The sequence below is a fragment of the Saimiri boliviensis genome, chromosome 12 (assembly GCF_048565385.1).
Source record: "Saimiri boliviensis isolate mSaiBol1 chromosome 12, mSaiBol1.pri, whole genome shotgun sequence".
Taxonomy (NCBI): domain Eukaryota; kingdom Metazoa; phylum Chordata; class Mammalia; order Primates; family Cebidae; genus Saimiri; species Saimiri boliviensis.
In genome coordinates, this window is record NC_133460.1 from 49,888,937 (window position 1) to 49,906,663 (window position 17,727).

The window sequence follows — 17,727 nt, forward strand, 5'->3', positions numbered from 1 at the left end:
CCTGGAGCAGCCCTGCAGCCCCTCCCCACACCCATGAGGATGCACTCCAGTTCACCACAGTCCTCACCACGCCCTACTGTCTTCCAGCTGGGAGCTGAATGCCTATTGCCATTTCTCACCACGTTTATGCTGCTGCTTTCTAGAGTCAGAGACTTACGAAAAGGTAAAATATTTTGGGTCCCCACGTTTCTGACAGAAGTGGAAAAGCAGTTTATTTATATTACCTGCCTGCCTGTTTTCTCTGGGTTGCTAATGTAGCAGTTGATCGCTGGGGTTTGCTTGGCCCCGTGTTTTCCTCTGCCACAACACTGCCATGAGGATCACCATCACATTATGTTTATTGGCCCTTTATCAAGCTACATACATGGTGAGACAGGTCAGGGCAGGCCTCCATTTGTCTGAGGGGCAAGGCATTGTGAGCAAAGAAGACGGAGCAGCTGGGGCTGAAGAGGCTCCATCTAAGGCAGGTGTCCCCAAACTACGGCCCGAGGGCCACATGCGGCCCCCTGAGGCCATTTATCCGGCCCCCCGCCGCACTTCAGGAAGGGGCACCTCTTTCATTGGTGGTCAGTGAGAGGAGCACAGTATGTGGCAGCCCTCCAACGGTCTGAGGGACAGTGAACTGGCCTCCTGTGTAAAAAGTTTGGGGACGCCTGATCTAAGGCAATGAAGGCTTTGCCACACCCCAGAGGGTTCAAGGGGAGGGTCCTAAAAGACCAGCCCTGGGCAGCCTGGTGGGAACAGCCTCTTGGCCATCTGCCCAGTTCCTGGCTAAAGCTGTGGTCCATGTAGTTGTGACTGCAGAGCTTGAGAATGGCGGAGGGCTCAGGCAGTTTGGACAGGGAGGATTGGGATGGGTGTATAAACCCAGCCACCTCCCAGAAAAGCAGTCCGGGCCTCCCTTTTCCTTCTGTCTCACAGGTGTCCAATCTTTTGGCTTCCCTCGGCCATGTTAGAAGAATTGTCTTAGGCTACACATAAAATACACTAGCACTAATGATTGCTGATGAGCTAAAAGAAAAATTGCAAAAGAATCTCATAATTTTTTAAGATTAGAAAGTTTGCGAATTTGTGTTGGGCCTCATTCAAAGCCATCCTGGGCTGCAAGCGGGCCTCAGGTTGGACAGGCTCAGTCTAATGGGAATATGAAGACAGCCCTGGATCCCACTGTGAGAACCCTTCAGTCCGAGCATACTGGTCCTCTCCAAGCTCACTGTTCTCACCACACGGCCCCACTCCGGTTTCCCGGAGGCTCCCCCAGAAGACTTTGACGGGCATATTCCAGGCAGGTGGCTCCTGCCAGGTGCGGCAAGCACCTGGCACGATAGTGGAATTTCACGTGGCCATGTTTCAGGTTGCAGTTCACGTCATGGGAACCAGACTTGGCAATCTGATCACAGGTGCCAAGGAGGTCATCATCCCAGCCAAAGTCTTGATCCCAGACCTGCAACCTCAGGGGCCCCCCTGTGGCCAGGAGCACATCCCCAAAATCCAGCGGCACTGACCACACAGGGTTGTTATTGTTCCACACGGTGCTCGTCCTCAGCATCTGGCCACCAAAGAAGACCTTCACATAGGCATCCGTGGCAGTGATCCAGTCCCCCCACAGGCCCCAGGCTTGGATGATGGTCACCTCCAGCCGGGCCAGGCCCCTCTGCCGAGGGCAGCAGTCCTGGGTGGTGTCAGCTGAGCCATGGCACACGCACTGGCACGGGTCACGGGAGCTCTTTTGCTGCCCCGGTGGGCACGGCCGGCTGCAGTCCCTCCAGCGAGCCTTGTCCATCAGGTACTGACTCAGGGCCCTCCTCAGCGCCTCCCGCCGTGGGTCCTGGCTGTCCAACAGCACGTGCAGGGGCTCCAGGGTATAGTCCACCAGGCCAGGGCTGCCGGGCAGCGAGTTCACCCAAGCTGAGAACTGCTCGGGCCCGGTCTGGCTCCCGAACAGCAGGTCAGTCATGGAGGTGTGATGACCGCCAACCACTTCGGAATGGCGCTCCCGGTAGGCTTGGTGGAAGGAGTTCGTCATCTTGTGCTGCTGCTTCTTCTCCTCACAGGCCTTGGCTTCGGCAGAGGAGCTGCCGCGGCCGCCTATGTTGACCTGGGCCTCGACGGCCAGGCAGTCCCCTACCTCGTCGTCCGTGAGCCCTTCCAGGGCCAGCTTGCAGGTGCACAGGGCAGTGAGGGCCGAGATGCGGCCGCCCAGCTCCACAGCCCGGGTGAAATGGGTGCCGTAGTTAGAGATGAGCCTGAGGTAGGCAGGCTGGGTGGAAGCGTTGAAGTGGGGGGGCAGGCTCCCGAGGGCCCTCTTGAAGTCAGGGTGCAGCGGGGGCATGTGTACCACGTGGAAACTGCCAGAAGAGAGAGACCTCAGGTAGGCTCAGGGTAGTGTTACCCCCATTCAATAACTCCTTCAGGACTGCTCAAGGTCACACGGAAGTGGGCAGCACTAGGCCTGGAACCCAGGGGCCCGGCTCCAGGGCACAAGCACCGTGACATGGGGCTGGCCGGGCTGCCAGGGCCTCAGGGCTCTGTGTAGGGATTTTCTCTTTCCCTTTTCAAAATAACATTTTTTTTCCTTTAAATTTTCTTATTATAAAAGCAGTGATTCTGACCGGGCACAATGGCTCATGCCTGTAATCCCAGTGCTTTGGGAGGCTGAGGTGGGAGGATCACTTGAGTCCAGGAGTTTGAGACCAGCCTGGCCAACATAGTGAGACCCCATCTCTCTCTCTCTCTCTCTCTCTCTCTTTCTCTGTTTGTCTATGTGTGTGTATATATATATATATATATATATATATATATATATATATATATATATAAAATATTATATATATATAAAAAGATATATATATATATATATATATATATTTTTTTTCATTTCCTACAATTTTATTAACCAGGGAAGGTTAAACTTAAATCACAGGAAGGAAGACTGAGGAATGTCATCACACCTAGGCAGACTTCATCATAAGCTCTTGTCTGTTCTTACCATTAACCATTAAGAAAAAGAAATAAAGAACATGAAAGCAAGGACCCTGCACTGATGGTATCCGTCAAACTTTGGACCCTAGCCACATGGCCTTCATCTGTCCATCTCCCCAGAATTGGGCCCCACATGCCTGAGCTCCTGACAGCTTGGGCCATGCTCTGCCTCTTTGGGGAAGAAACGTGATCTCCAGGTCTGAGGAATCAGAGCAGGTGACTTGGGGCTGGCCCACAAACACTGTGCCTTTCTCCCATGTGGAATCTGGGTCCCAGACTTCCTCCTCCCAGGGACAAGGGTAGCGGAGCAGTGCAGCCCAGACTCGCAGATGCGAGTATTGGGTGGGTGGACGATTGAGGCTCGGAGAAAAGTGAGATGCTCAAGGTGACACAGCAGTGAGGAAGGATGACCTGGCCAGGTCTCCTGCCCCTGTCCCTCTCCAAGAAGGACTCCATGGAAGGCTGGTGTGCCCAGGAGAGAGAGGGTTGAGTGCTCACTAGACCTAAATGGCACCCTACTGGGGCTCTGAGGCGTGGTCTCACTCACTTTCCCTCTGCTTGGTGTCTCACTGGGCTCTCCCAGATTTGGGACCTCATGGATGAGAGGAGGCCACAGGGCTGAATCACCTGAAGTCAGATATCCAGGATTGCAGTTTCTTCCTGGTAGAAGCAGCCTCCAAGTCTGATTGGAGGACTCTGCCTTTCCAGGGCTCCCAGACCACCCAGAGTTTCCCACACTTTTCCAGCCCCGCCACCTGCTAGCCCCAGTTCTCACCTGTAGAAGCGACACTCCACTGTGTCAATGCTGAAGCTGTACTGGTCCTCGTGGGTCTTCTGGGCTGCAAAGTTGGCTGCCTGTGAGTGTGAGCCGGCCACGGACACATGCACGTTGCTGCTGGGCTTGGGAGTCACATCCAGCCCGACCTTCCAGTCGTTGCGGATGCTGCGAGCTGCATCCTGGGCCACAGCTTCAGTAGAGCTGACTTTGGCCCTGGTTACATGGCGCTGGCAGCCAGAGCCCTGGGCCTGCCAGTTGGTGAGTGCCAGGGGCAGGATCTGGAGGGTGCCCTCCTGCAGGGCATTTACACAGAGGGTGCAGGTGCCGTCTGGCCGTAGGAACCTTTGTGTATCCACTGGAGAGGAGAGTGAGCGCTTGAGGGTGGTCACATCCATACCCTCCCCGGCGAGCCGTGCACCGGGCACGAAATTGTGGTGGTGCTTCCTGCACTCTGAGCGTGCGGCCGTGTGGCAGGGGGCAGGAACGGGCAGAGGCAGCAGCAGAAGGATGCCCAGGAGGAGCAGGCAGGCCGCCATGGAGCTGCAGAGACAGGGGGCACTTGGACTCTGGGAAGCCATGGGTGGAGGGATTGGGGAGGACTGGTCTCTTCCCCCACAGCCATGGATTATCAGGGAACAGGGAAGGTGAGGGGCTGAGCTATCTCTTAAGTCATTATTCAATGAATGTCAGAGCTGGAGTGTTCCTTACAGGCCTGGTCCAGCCCCCACATTGTACAGATCGGCCCAGAGAGGGGAAAAGCTGTGCCCAGGGTCACACAGCCGAGGGAGCAACTTGCTAGAATTTCCCTAAGGTCTGTTAGGGATCTACGTGGATGGCTCTGTCCCCAAGACACAACTGTGGCTGGTGGGGAGGGGGCTCTGGCCACAGAAGAGTGGACAGAGTAGCTGTAGCAGGTTTGGGGAGGGAACTGAGGAAGTTTTCATTCTGGAGAAATGTCATTTTTGGCCCCAGAACAAGTCACCCTTTGTCCACTCTGACTCTTACTCTGTTTCTCTGTCTCTGTCACTCTCTAACCTCTCTCCCTTGAGCCCTTAACAGAACTGGAAGAGAAATGAAGTCCTGTATTCCCTGTATTCTTCCCACTTTCCCTTTGGAGCCCTCCCTCTGAGCTTTATGGAAGAACATCGGCCCAAATGCTAGAATGAAAGCTGCCAACCTGGGCACACACAGTGGCTCAAGCCTGTAATCCCAGCACTTTGGGAGGCCAAGGCGGGTGGATCACTTGAGTTCAGGAGTTCAAGACCAGCCTGGCCAACATGGTGAAGCCCCATCTCTACTAAAAATACAAACAGCCAGGTGTAGTGGTGGCACCTGTAATTTCAGCTACTCGGGAGGCTGAGATGGGAATCGCTTAAACCCGGGAGGCAGAGGTTGAGTGAACTAAGATCTTGCCATTGCATTCCAGCCTGGGTGATAGAGTAAGAGACTGTCTCAAAAAAAACAAAAGGTGCTGTTCTGACCACACCCTTTGATCTCCTGTTTAGAGAGGCCTTGAAGGTTGCTCTTCGGCTCCCCTCCTGCTGCCCCTCCCCTCTTTGCCACTCCCTGCCAAGCTCTGTGGCCTTTGGTTGTGACAGGGACTTCCCTATTGCCTACTATGATCAACTATTGTCTAGAAAGTTCTTCCTTACTTTAAGGTATCTCTGGGGCCTCGCCTGGGCCTGTTTATGATCTGGAATCTCCTTTCTCCAAACTTATCCAAAATGAGCTCTCCAAAGGCCTTTCCCTTGGGTACCACAGATTCTAGACAAGAAGGCTATGGAGGGCCCCCATTATAGCTGGAGCCTCCATACCCTGCCCAAAGCCACGACTTGAAGGGTGGAATTCCAGGCAGCACGGCTTGCCCCAGGGAGGCGAAGAGGCCAGGGGAATCTTCATAGGCCCTGGGATCATCCCAGCTAGGAGGCGGGCATGGTCATAACCCTAATCCAGGGACCTCAGCCTTCGTCCTGACTCTCATTGTATTCCCTCCTAGAGAGCCTGTTCCCAACTCTCTTAGAAAGCTTTAATGTCAGCACTTGCAGGGCCTTAGAAACTGTGCACGCTACCTCTTCATTTCGTACATGAGGAAACTGAGGCCCAGGGTGGGCACAAGGATGCCCAGTGAGTTAGTGATGGGCACCATTGTGACCCAGGTGTCTTGTCTCATAGGTCAGGGCACTTCCTGCTCCATCAGGCTCTTCTCCTCCACCCAGGGCCCCAGGCCCCCAAATCCCTGCCTTCTCCTTACCTAGAGTCCCGTATAGAGAAGCGGCTACAGACAGACATTCTCTCCCACTGAGGCTCCTGGAATGGTGGTGTCAGCCCCCAGGCAGCCCACTGCAGCTCCTCACCCCAGCCACCGCTCACATCACTTCTGCTTCCTGCCCCGCCTCCAGCTGTGGTCACAGGTCCCTTATGCTCTCCCCTCCCACCAGCACCCACCCTGTCCTCAACCCTCATCCGGCCCCCCTGACAGCCTTCAGGAAACGAGCAGGAGGGCCGGGGGGCTCATCTGCCAAGCAGAGCTGCTGGGGTTCAGGAACCCAGGGCACACAGGTGGAGGAGGACGGGGCGCTGAGGACTTGGAGAATCAGCCCTGGTGTTGACGCACAGGGCAGCAGGGCCATCTCCCTGCTTCGGACGCAGAGCATCACACGTGTGGGATGTAAGAGGCACCCAGAGGCGGGGCTGAGAGCGTGGGCCTTCGTACCAGGCCGCCGGGGCTTGGCCGGCTCGGTTATGCACCAGGAGGGTGGCCTGGTAGGGTTGTTCAGCCTTACTGTACCTCAGTTTCTTCACTGAAAAATTGGGATAGTAGTCATGTAGACCTTAGGGGTTGTTGTGAACTGTTTGGAACCATGCCTGGCCATTGGTGAGTGTCAGTGCGTGTGGCCATTCCCTCCTCCCTGAGCAGGGGAAGAGAGATGCTGCTCTGACCTTGCCATCCACTTCCTGCTCAGCCTACTTCTCAGCCCAGCCCAGCTCCGAACTCCAAGCATGTTCCCCAGGCAGGGGCTCCTGCCCCTTGCTTGTGAGGAGGGCCGGTGGTCTCCACGCTGGCCCCAGCCCTGCTGCGGTTGTGGGTGCTGGTGAGAGTGGTCTGGTGGGACTAGAGACCGTGCCTTTTGCACCCTTTGCCTTGCTTGAGGTCAGGGCGGGTGAGGTTTCCATGAGTGGAGTGACTCACTCACAGGACACTGGCTGGGGGGCAGAATCACATGGTTTCTGGGATGGGGGGCGGCTGGGTAAGGGGGGAGGGTATTCTTACAACTTGTTCTCATAACCGTGTATATGATGGAAAGAAGGAGCTGTAGGCTCCAGACCACGTGTGACACCATGTCTCATGGGTCACACCCTGGGGCTCATCCCTTGCGTTTATGACCCTGCTTGCGTCCCTGCTCTTACAGGAACAGGGGTTTATGCTGCCTTCTCGGAATCTGGCCCCATCTTTTCTCCGCAATGTCCTGTCCCTCTTCTAGAAATTGCAGCCTCTTAATCCCTTTCCAGCTTCCACCCATAGCATGACTTGGATGCTGAGGCTGTGAGGAGTTTCATTCCTGACCGCAATGGGAAAGCCAGTTTGAGGGACATAGAAATCCTGCAAAGTATCTGCAGGAAAAGAGAGGCAAGGTCTAAACAGGTTCTGATCCCGCTTCACCAGAAACTTACTGTATGCCTCATGGGGGTAGATAACAAACCCTTGTCCGAGCCTTAGTGTCCTCATCTACAAAATCAAAGAGAGGACTTTGGAATTCTAAAAATCCTTCCAGCTAGTGACAAAATATGCATTTGGCAGGTTTCAAGTGGCTTATGAAGTGGCTAATGCCCAAGAGATGCTGGTGGTTGTTAGGAGAGCCATTAAAGAGCCGAAATGACATTGAGGTTGGCGACTGTTTTTGGCTCACTTAACTGATGACGACTGGCCTCCTGTCGCTCTGAAACTATGCACTTGAAATGCACATTAAGCCCCAAGGTTCAACAAGTGCCTAATTTGTTCAATCACTAGACACCATGGTATATGATTTTCTTTTTTAACAACGTTATTGAGACGTAATTCACATACCTTATAATTCACCCATTTCAAGTATGTGATTTAATGGCTTTTAATATGTTCACAGAGTTGTATCGCCATTGCCACAATCAATTTTAGAACATCTTCATCACTCTCCAAAAAGAAAGCCTATACCCCCTGGGGGTCACTTCTCATTTGTTTGTTCGTTTGTTTTTTGAGATGAAGTCTTGATTTGTCACCCAGGCTGGAGTATAGTGGCATGATTTCAGCTCACTGCAACCTCTGCCTCCCAGGTTCAAGGGATTGTCCCACCTCAGCCTCCCCAGTAGCTGGAACTACAGGCATACACCACCACACCTGGCTATTTTTTTTTTTATTTTTTATTTTTGGTAGAGACAGGGTTTCACCATGATGGCCAGGCTGGTCTTGAACTCCTGACCTGCAAGTGATCCACCCACCTTGGCCTCCCAAAGTGCTGGGATTACAGGCATGAGCCACTGCGCCTGACCACTTCTCATTTATTCACGACATGAATCTACTTTATGCCTCTGTTAATTTTCACATTTTTGACAATTCATATAAAAGGAATCATAGGATTATATGGCCGTTTGTGTCTAGCTTGTTTCATTTAACATAATACTTTCAAGGTTCATCCATGTTGTAGCATGCATCAGTGCTTTAGTCTGTTTCAGGGCTGAATAATATTAGATTGTACGGACGTACCACAATTTGCTTACCCATTCATAGTTGATGGATGTTTGTGCTGTTTCTACTTTTTGGCTGTTATGAATAATGCTGTTATGAGCATTTGTGTACAGGTTACTGTGTGGACATATGTTTCCATTTCTCTTGGGGATATATCTAGGAGTGGAATTGCCGGGACACGTAGTAACTCTAGGTTTAACTTTTTGAGGAAGTGTTTTCTAACCTGATTGCATCATTTTGCATTTCTCTAGCAGTTTGTGAGAGTTCTAATTTCTCCTTTCCAAATCAAACCAAGGTTCCACTAGTTCCTTGCCAAACCTTGATTATAGCCAACCTAGTGGCTGTGAGGTTGTACCTCATTGTGGGTTTGACTTGGATCCCCCAGTGGCTAATGAGGTTGAGCATCTTTCCATGTGCTTAATGGCCATTTGTACATCTTCTTTGGAGAAATGTCTGTTCATGTCCTTTGCCCCTATTTTGAACTGGGTTGTCTTTTTATTGTTGAATTATAATAGCTCTGTCTACATTTTGGCATCTAGACCCTTACTAGTTATAGAATTTGCAAATATTTTCCCTTATTTTCGCAGTTGTCTTTCTTTTCACTTTCTTGAGGGTTCCCTTGAAGTATAAAAATGTTTTACTTTGACCAGGCATGGTGGGTCACACCTGTAATCCCAGCACTTTGGGAGGCCAAGGCAGGAGGATCGCTTAAGTCCAGGAATTCAAGATCAACATGGTCAATGTGGCAAAACACTGTCTCTACAAAAATTCAAAAATTAGCCAGGCATGGTGATATGTGCCTATAGTTCCAGCTATTTGGGAAACTGAGGTGGGAGGATTGCTTGAGCCCAGGAGTTCAAGAGCAGCCTGGGCAACATGGCAAGACCCTGTCTCTGAAAAAAAAAAAAAATTAGCTGGGAGTGGTGGCATATGCCTGTAGTCCAAGCTACTCAGGAGGTGGGAGGATTTCTTGAGCCTGGGAGGGCAAGACTGCAGTGAGCCAAGATCTCACCACTTCACTCTGGCCTAGGTGACAGATTGAGACACTGTCTAAAGCAAAAAAAAAAAAAGTTTTACTTTTGTTGGAGTCTAATTTATCTATTTTTTCTTTTGTTGCTTATACTTTTAATATCATATCTAAGAAGTTTCTGCCTAATCCAAGATTATGAATATTGATTCCTATGTTTTCTTCTAAGAGTTTTATACTTTTAACTCTCATATTTAGGTGCATTTTATGCATTTGGAGTTAATTTTTGTATATGGAAAGTGGCCCAACTTAATTATTTTTCACGTGGATGTCCTATGTGGTTTTTATTTATTTATTTTTTTTGAGACGGAGTTTCGCTCTTGTTACCCAGGCTGGAGTGCAATGGCGCGATCTCGGCTGACCACAACCTCCGCCTCCTGGGTTCAGGCAATTTTCCTGCCTCAGCCTCCTGAGTAGCTGGGGATTACAGGCACGTGCCACCATTCCCAGCTAATTTTTTGTATTTTTAGTAGAGACGGGGTTTCACCATGTTGACCGGGGTGGTCTCGATCTCTTGACCTCGTGATCCACCCGCCTCAGCCTCCCAAAGTGCTGGGATTACAGGCGCGAGCCACCGCGCCCGGCTTGATTTTTTTAGGTTATAAAATATCTACTCTAGATAGAACAGTTCCATAAATCTTGCTGTCTTGAAATGTTTGTGTCTCTCCAAGATTCACGTTGAAACTTAATCCTCAATGCAATAGTATTAAGAAGTGGGGCTTTTAGGAGGTAATTAGGTCATGAGGATTCTGCCTTCACGAATGGGATTAGTGCCCTTATAAAAGGGCTTGAGGGAGTCTATTGGGCCCTTTTGCCTTTCCACCCTTCTGCTGTGTGTGAGGACACAAGGTACCATCTGTGGAGTAGGGCAAGCCTTCACCAGACACTGAGTCTGCTGGTACCTTGATCTTAGACTTCCCAGCCTCCAGAACTGTGAGCAATAAAGTTCTACTACTTATAGATTACCCACTCTAAGGCCTTTTGCTATAGCCGCAGGAATGGATGAAGGCAGCACTCGACGTAGAATGCAGGAGGGAGATAGGGCATGATTGCATCTGCTGGTGTGCACGACCTACCACGTAAACTACAGCTGTGACCTGAAATCCAGTGAGCCCTTTAACAAAACGAGTGTTTCGATGGTAATTACTGTACATGCATTAAAGATCCAAAATGCAGTGACAGGTGTTGTTTTCTTCACTCTGCAACAATTCTTTAGGGCCTTTTCTCCACAAGTTTGTGAAACTTTGAGGTTCTTCTCCCTCAGCCCTCAACAGTGTTACCCACAGTTCTTGTTTTGCCCTTTCTCATAGAATGAGACGCAAGAACTGAAGAAATCTTTCCTCTTTTTCCATTCTGTGAAAGGCATTGTAGAAGATTGGCACGCTGTTGGTCTAATTGGGTAGATTTTAAACTACTGGGTCCGTGTCTTCAGCAGTTATACCTCTGTTTAGGTTTTCTGTTTTGTTTTCTGGTATCAGTTTTGGCAAGTTATTTTTTTCTAAATCCTTCACACTATAATTTCACACTTGTGGGCATGAAGTTGTTTACAAGGTTCTTTCTCTTAAAAACCAAATCTTTCTGAGTTGGTAGTGGTGCCCTATTTTGATTAAAGATTTTAAAAAGTATGGCTTTTCTCTTTTTCATGGATCAGTCTTGATAAAGATTTATACATAACATATTAATTTTTTTAAAGAACCCCACCCTTGGCTTTATTGATTTTTGCTATTGTATCGTTATTTTCCATTTTGTTAATTTCATTAAATTTTTTTTTTCACTTCCTTCCTTTTCCTTTTTCTTTCTTTTTTCTTTTTCTTTTTTTTGAGATGGAGTCTTGCACTGTCACTCTGTCTACAGTGCAATGGTGTGATCTCGGCTGACTTCAACCTCTGCTTCCCAGGATCAAGCGATTCTCCTGCCTCAGCCTCCCAAGTAGCTGGTACTACAGAAGTGCGCCACCATGGCTGGCTAATTTTTTGTATTTTTAGTAGAGATGGAGTTTTACTATGTTGGCCAGTCTGGTCTCAAACTCTTGACCTTGTGATCCATTGCCTCAGCCTCCCAAAGTGTGGAGATTACAGGTGTGAGCCACCATGCCTGGCCCCTTTTCTCTTTTCTTTCGGCTTCTTCTGTTGTTCTTTTTCTAACTTCTTGAGTTGAACCCTTAGCTCATTAATTTTCAGTCTTTCTTTTTCTTTATTTAGTAAGTAAATGTATCTTTAAGTAATCATTTAAGCCTCTACATTTCTAAGAATCTTAACTGTGTCTCTCAAGTTTTGGGATGTGGTATTTTCATAATTCCCTAGTTCAAAAATATTTTCTACATTTCCTTATAATTTCTTCTTCAGCTTGCAAGTTATTTAAAAGTGTGCTTTTCACATTTTAAATGCTATTTATGAATTTCTAACATAGTTGTATTGTAGTCAGAGGATGTTGTCTATGTGACATCCATTCTTTAAGGTTTGTTGACATTTGTCCGTGGTCTATCAAATGTTTAGTTTTGTAAATGTTCCTGTGTACTTGAGAAGAATATGTATTTGCCAATTTTTGGATGCAGGGTTCTGTGTTCAAATCTGTGGTCTTTTGAAACAGCCGTTACTGAGAGAATCATGTTGAAATCTTCTGCGATGAAGGTAGACTGTTTGGCTTCTCTCTGTACCTTTTGTTCTGCCGATTTTTGCTTTGTGTATTTGGAAGCTGCTTTGCTGAACAGAGGTTTAGTAGAGTGTTTTCTTCCATGACTGAACTCTTTATTATTATGTACTGGCTCTTTTTATCCCAAATAATGCTTTTTGCCTAAATGTCTATTTGGTCATGTCTTAATAGAGCTATTCCAACTTTCATTTTTTTTGCTATTGTACTTAATTGTGGGAAAATATATGTAACATGAAATTGACCATTTTAATCATTTTTAAATGTACCAGCTTTCTTTTGATTATTTCCCACCATGAATGTATTCTCTCTTACTTTCAAATTTCCTGTGCTCTGACGTTTTAGGTAGGCCTCTGGTTAACATAGTTAGTTTAGTTGGATTTTTTAATTTTTTGTCATCCAGCCTGAGGAACTATCTGTTTAACTGTGTGTTAAGCCCATGTATATTTATTGTGATTACTGTTCTAATAGAGTTTGTTTCCACCATCATGTTTTATATTTGTTCATTGTCTTGCTTTTTTCTGTGTCCTTCTTTCCTCCCTTCCTTCCTTCTTTTATATTGACTGAACTTAAAAAAAATTACATTCTTTACTCTCTACTAGTTTAACTCTTACACCTTCTATTTTTGATTATTTGGTGGTTACTCATTAAAATGCTAACATGCATTCTAAACAAAGTCTGAAATTCTTTACTACTTCCCTCCTTTCCAGGGATACAAAGATCTTAGAATGCTGCTAACTAAAATCACCTTTTGGCTGGGCATAGTGCCTCACGCCTGTAATCCCAGCACTTTGGGAGGCCAAGGAGGGTGGATTACCTGAGTTGAGGAATTCAGGACTAGTCTGTCCAATATGGTGAAACCCTGTCTCTACCCCATCTCAAAAAATAAATAAATAAACAAACAAACAAATAAATAAAATAATAAAATCACCTTTTGTATTCTGAAAGTGATTTTTGTCTAGTGTTTTAGTTCCATCTCATATTTCCTTTGCTAAATCATTTATTAGTACTATTACTTGATAGAATCAACTATTTACCTATGTTTACCAGTTTATTTGCTCATTTGTTCTTTGATCTAGCTTTCTTTGGGGATAACTTTTTTCTTTTAAGCACCCTTTAGAAATGCTTTCAGTGGGTCTCTCTGGTAGTGCATACTCTTCAATTTCTGCTTGTCTGAACCATCTATATCATTCTTGTTCTTGAATTATCATTTTAGCTGGTTGACCCTTTGAAGTTATTGCTGGGTGAATCCTCTCAGCAATTCTAAGTTATTATGCCACAGTTTCTGGCTTTTACTGTTGCTACTGTTTAATTGTCATTCTTCATAGAGAATTTGTCTTTTTTGTGAGGGAGGCTGTTTTTAAGATCTTTTTGGTTTTGCTTTTCTGAAATTTTACTATGAAGTACATATCTAGAGATGACTTCTTTAAATGTATTCTGTTTGGGATTTGTGGTGCTTCCTGAGTCTGAGGATTCACATATTTTAACATTCTGGAAAATATCTTGGCTGATATAGTGTCGTATATTCCATTTCCCTATTTGCTCTACCTTTTGCCCCCCCCCCCCCACTTTTTTTTCTGAGAAAGGATCTTGCTCTGTTGCCCAGGCTGGAGTGCAGTGGCACAATCTTGGCTCACTGAAACCTCTGCCTCCCAGGCTCAAGCAATCCTCCCACCTCAGCCTCCTGAGTAGCTGGGACTACAGGCACATGCCATTAGGCCTGTCTAACTTTTGTATTTTTAGTAGAGAAAGGGTTTTACCATATTGTCCAGGCTGGTCTTGAACTCCTGAGCTCAGATGATTTGCCTGCCTCGGCCTCCCAAAGTGCTGGGATTACAGGCATGAGTCACTGCACCCGTTTGCCTTTTTGAATGTCATTGGTTTTGATTAGTCCCCACCATGGATATATTCTCTCTTACTTTCAAATTCCCTGTCCTTTTCACTCTCTCTTCCATGCTACTTTTTTTCTTGTTTCCCACTTTTTGTCTTTCTGTACTGAGTTGCCATTATTTTTCTCCTGTTCTTTTCAATTCGTGAATTGTGGCTTCATTGTGTCTGATGTATGAGTAATTCATCCTTTGGGTTTTAAGATTAGGTAATACACTTACCAAGATACAAAAATCAAAGTGGTAGAGAAAGATATGCAGTGAATAATCCTTCTCTGGCTCTTCCCCCATTTGCTCCAGTCCAACTGACCTCCACAGGTGCCACAGTTTTTTTTTTTTTCCCTAATTTCTTTGGTGGACTTTCAGAGCAAATGTTAATATAAATATGTTGGAAACAGATGCTCGGCGCCACAAAGAAAAATCAGCACTGAGACAAAGGATCTCTCAGCAAGGCAATCTCAGAAAGTGTGCTCCTGTTAGCCATCTTGCCATGAGTGTACAATGAACAAAGGAAAAGTAGACATATTTATCCCTTGTGCATTTGGGGTCGTCCTTACTGCTGTGTTTGATCTCCATTGGTTGGAGCCAGACCTCAAAATCTAAAACTGAACATGATTGGCTAATAACTTAAAACTTCCTTGAATAGGTAAAGGCAGTGGAGAACAAAAGGAAAAAGAGGAAGAAGGGACAGAAAGTTGCTTGTAAAAGGACCTAGAAAAGTAATAACATAAATATCTTGGTTAAAGTACAAGGACATAGAATGTACTAGGTGCCTGTGAGCATGTCTAACAGCTACATAGGATAGGGCTTAACAAAGAGTTATTAAGAAAAAGCAAGAAGGCTTTGAAGAAAGTTTTTAAAACAAACTATTATTTCTAACACTTACAATTTATTTTTTAACAAGAAAGGAAACTTTGAAAAGGAACTTTACTACTTCCCACAAAATAGTTTTTAATTTTCCTCCTTTCTTATACAAAGGGAACCATAGTATACATCTTGCTGTGTACTTTGTCTTTATTTTTACTTAATGCAGTTTGGAAATCTTACCTTATAGCATGTAGTTTCCTCAATCTTTTATTTTTTTTTAAAAATTGTTGCATAGTATTTCATTCCATGGATGAACTGTAACTTAGTGGGACATTCTTTTAATGATGGCCATTTGGGTTATTTATAGTCTTTTGCTGTAATGGACAGTGTTGCAGTAAATAACCTTGTATACATCTCCTTTTGGACATGTGCAAGATATCTGTGTATAAATTTCCAGGAATTGAATTGCTGGATTAGAACTTTATGCATGTTTAATTTTGTAATAAATTTTCTATAAATAGCTTCCATAGAGATAGCACCAGTTTTCACTCTTACCAGCAATGCATAAGTGGCCTCTTTTCCATCGGTCTTACCTATGAAATATATAGTCAAACTTCTAGATTTTTGTTTAGTTAATTTTTGCATTTAATGATTTAATTTTTAGTATAATGTAAATGATTTATTTTACTAAATTTATAATTTTTTATAAATTTTTAATAAATTTATAAATTTTTAATTTATAATGTAAAATGATTTCATTTTAAGTGTAAACTGTCTGTTTCATTCTTTTTCCAAATTTTATGACTATAAAATTAACAAATTTTAAACATGCAAACATATTCATTTTGGGTTTTATATCTAGTCATGCCAACACATAAAGCCTCTGGTATAGCTCATTCTTTATCTTGTTATACAGCTGAATCTTCCTGCTTGGTGGATTGCTTTCTTGAGGGTTTTGCTTGAAATGTTAGATTGTGAGCTCATTCTTGGCTGCCCTTTACCTGTGGGAATCCTGCGAAGCTTAGGCTTGAGAACATTCCTCCAAAGTGGATTTGCATGTGCTTTGATGAGACACCTCCCAGTTTTCCTGACTCAGACCTATTTATGCTTATTTTTTGCCTTGGCATGTTCTGATTCACACAAGTGGCATATGGGAAGGTAGACCTATGGTTATGATATTTAAGGAGAGACCATCCTTCCACTCGGTTTTGAGACTGAACAAAACAAGTTTTTTTCTGGACTTGCTTTCCCAGTAAATAGGTCCTTTTTACAGCCTATCCTTTTATTGACATTATTAGCCCTTTGAGTATTTGTTTTGGTTTTTACGTGGAATGCTCTCAGCTTCAATTCCCCTATTCCACAACCCTGCCTGACCTTATTTCCTCTTGCAAATGTGGTCACTGTAGCCTGAGGCCCTGGCTTCCCAGCCAGGCCTATGTCCTCAGGGCTTCAGGGCTGCTTTACCTTCTAGTTTTTCCTTCTTTTTTTTTGGCTCCTTAGAATTTCTCTTACTTTTTTCCAATTTTGTTTATGCTTTTTGATATATGTATTATGTACATTTTTGATATATGTATTTAATTCAGTCTTTCTAGATAATGGAAGTATTGAGAAACCTTAAGTTTACCCTGCCATCCTGGCTCCCTTGTGGAGGACACCTTTTAGTTTGCAGTTAGTGGTAAGTGGGTAACAGCTGCCTACTTGGAATACTTTTGAGTTATGAGTAAATACAGAACACCTGTTTGTTAATAATAATCACCTGTTAAGAAAGACTAAATATATGAATCAGAATCTGCTCGGGGCCTTCAGCCTGGAATGCTGTCAGCCCCTGAGGATCTCAGCTCGGTAGGCTGCTGGCCCCCCAGATAGACCCACTTTGTTGTTCTATCTGGGTTGCCTGCCTCTCATTGCCTTCAGTGCCGCCTGGGTGAGGGTCTCCTGGTGGAGTTGGTACTTGGTACCAATACATCGCTTTGGAAAGAACTTTAACATCTCTGACAAAGGCTGCTGAACAGAGGCTGAAGAATGTTAACAGTCCCCTCCCTGTCTCCGATCCTGAGGCCATTCGTTCTCTTGGTGTGAAATCTCCCCTGGACTGTGACAGACCTGGACGCTGACTGCAGCCTTGCACATCATCCTGTTGGGGCTCGGGGGAGCAGGAACAGCTCAGTTATTGGAGACACAAGCTGAGGCGCCTCAGAACAGTCCTTATGTTTAATGAATTCATGAGCTTGTTTGAACAATTTTAATGTAGTCCAGATTACTAGCTTCCTTAGTTTCTTTAGGAGGGACCAAAAGACCTGGAGGGAAATGGAAAGAAATGGAAAACAAACAAAAAAAAAACAACAAAAAAAAACTTCTTAGTGGGTTTTGTAATTGAGAGCTTTTAAGGATGGCTACTAAGTAACATTTGGCCTTTATTCTTTCATTCAGTGAATTTTTTTTTCCTGCTTTAACATATTTTAAAATTGTTGTTGTTGCGAGGGCGTCTCATTGTCATCACCCAGGCTGGTCTCAAACTTCTGGGCTCCAGAGATCCTCCCACCTCAGTCTCCCAAGTAGCTGGGATTATAGGCACTAGCCACCATGCCCAGCTCCTAGCACAGAGATCTAAGCCCATGGTGGATAAGGGCTATGAACAAGCCTATGGTGGTTACAGATTCATACCAACAACATTTTCATATGAAATTGACCCAATTTAGGCAGCACAAAAAGAGGATTTCCAACAACTTTGATTTGAGGTTCACCCCTCATTTGCTTGAGGGGACCTGTCATAGCTGTTCAGAAATGGCAGCCCCCATCTTCCCATTTGGCTCCATGACCCCCCTCTTGATTTTGTCTGCCACAGACTTTACAGTTTGCAAAGTGTTTTGTGTATGTT

At 45.8% G+C, this 17,727-nt stretch overlaps 1 protein-coding gene across 1 annotated transcript; it reads right to left on the reverse strand.

The window, feature by feature from the left end:
* Positions 1-314: 314 nt before the first annotated feature.
* Positions 315-6,119, reverse strand: PRF1 (perforin 1). The gene is made up of 3 exons (XM_003928633.4): positions 6,012-6,119; positions 3,758-4,300; positions 315-2,348 (listed from the first exon to the last, which is right to left on the reverse strand). Exons 1-3 carry the CDS (start codon positions 6,047-6,049, stop codon positions 1,220-1,222), a joined length of 1,710 nt encoding a protein of 569 aa, XP_003928682.3. The 5' UTR covers positions 6,050-6,119; the 3' UTR covers positions 315-1,219.
* Between the last annotated feature and the right edge of the window lie 11,608 nt (positions 6,120-17,727).

Excerpts from the sequence above, each read along its gene's own strand:
- PRF1 (XM_003928633.4), bottom strand. The coding sequence starts at position 6,049 with ATGTCTGTCTGTAGCCGCTTCTCTATACGGGACTCTAG. Across the intron at positions 4,301-6,011 it reads TTCTCTATACGGGACTCTAG|CTCCATGGCGGCCTGCCTGC; the intron begins GTAAGGAGAAGG and ends CTGTCTCTGCAG. Across the intron at positions 2,349-3,757 it reads GTGGAGTGTCGCTTCTACAG|TTTCCACGTGGTACACATGC; the intron begins GTGAGAACTGGG and ends CTCTTCTGGCAG.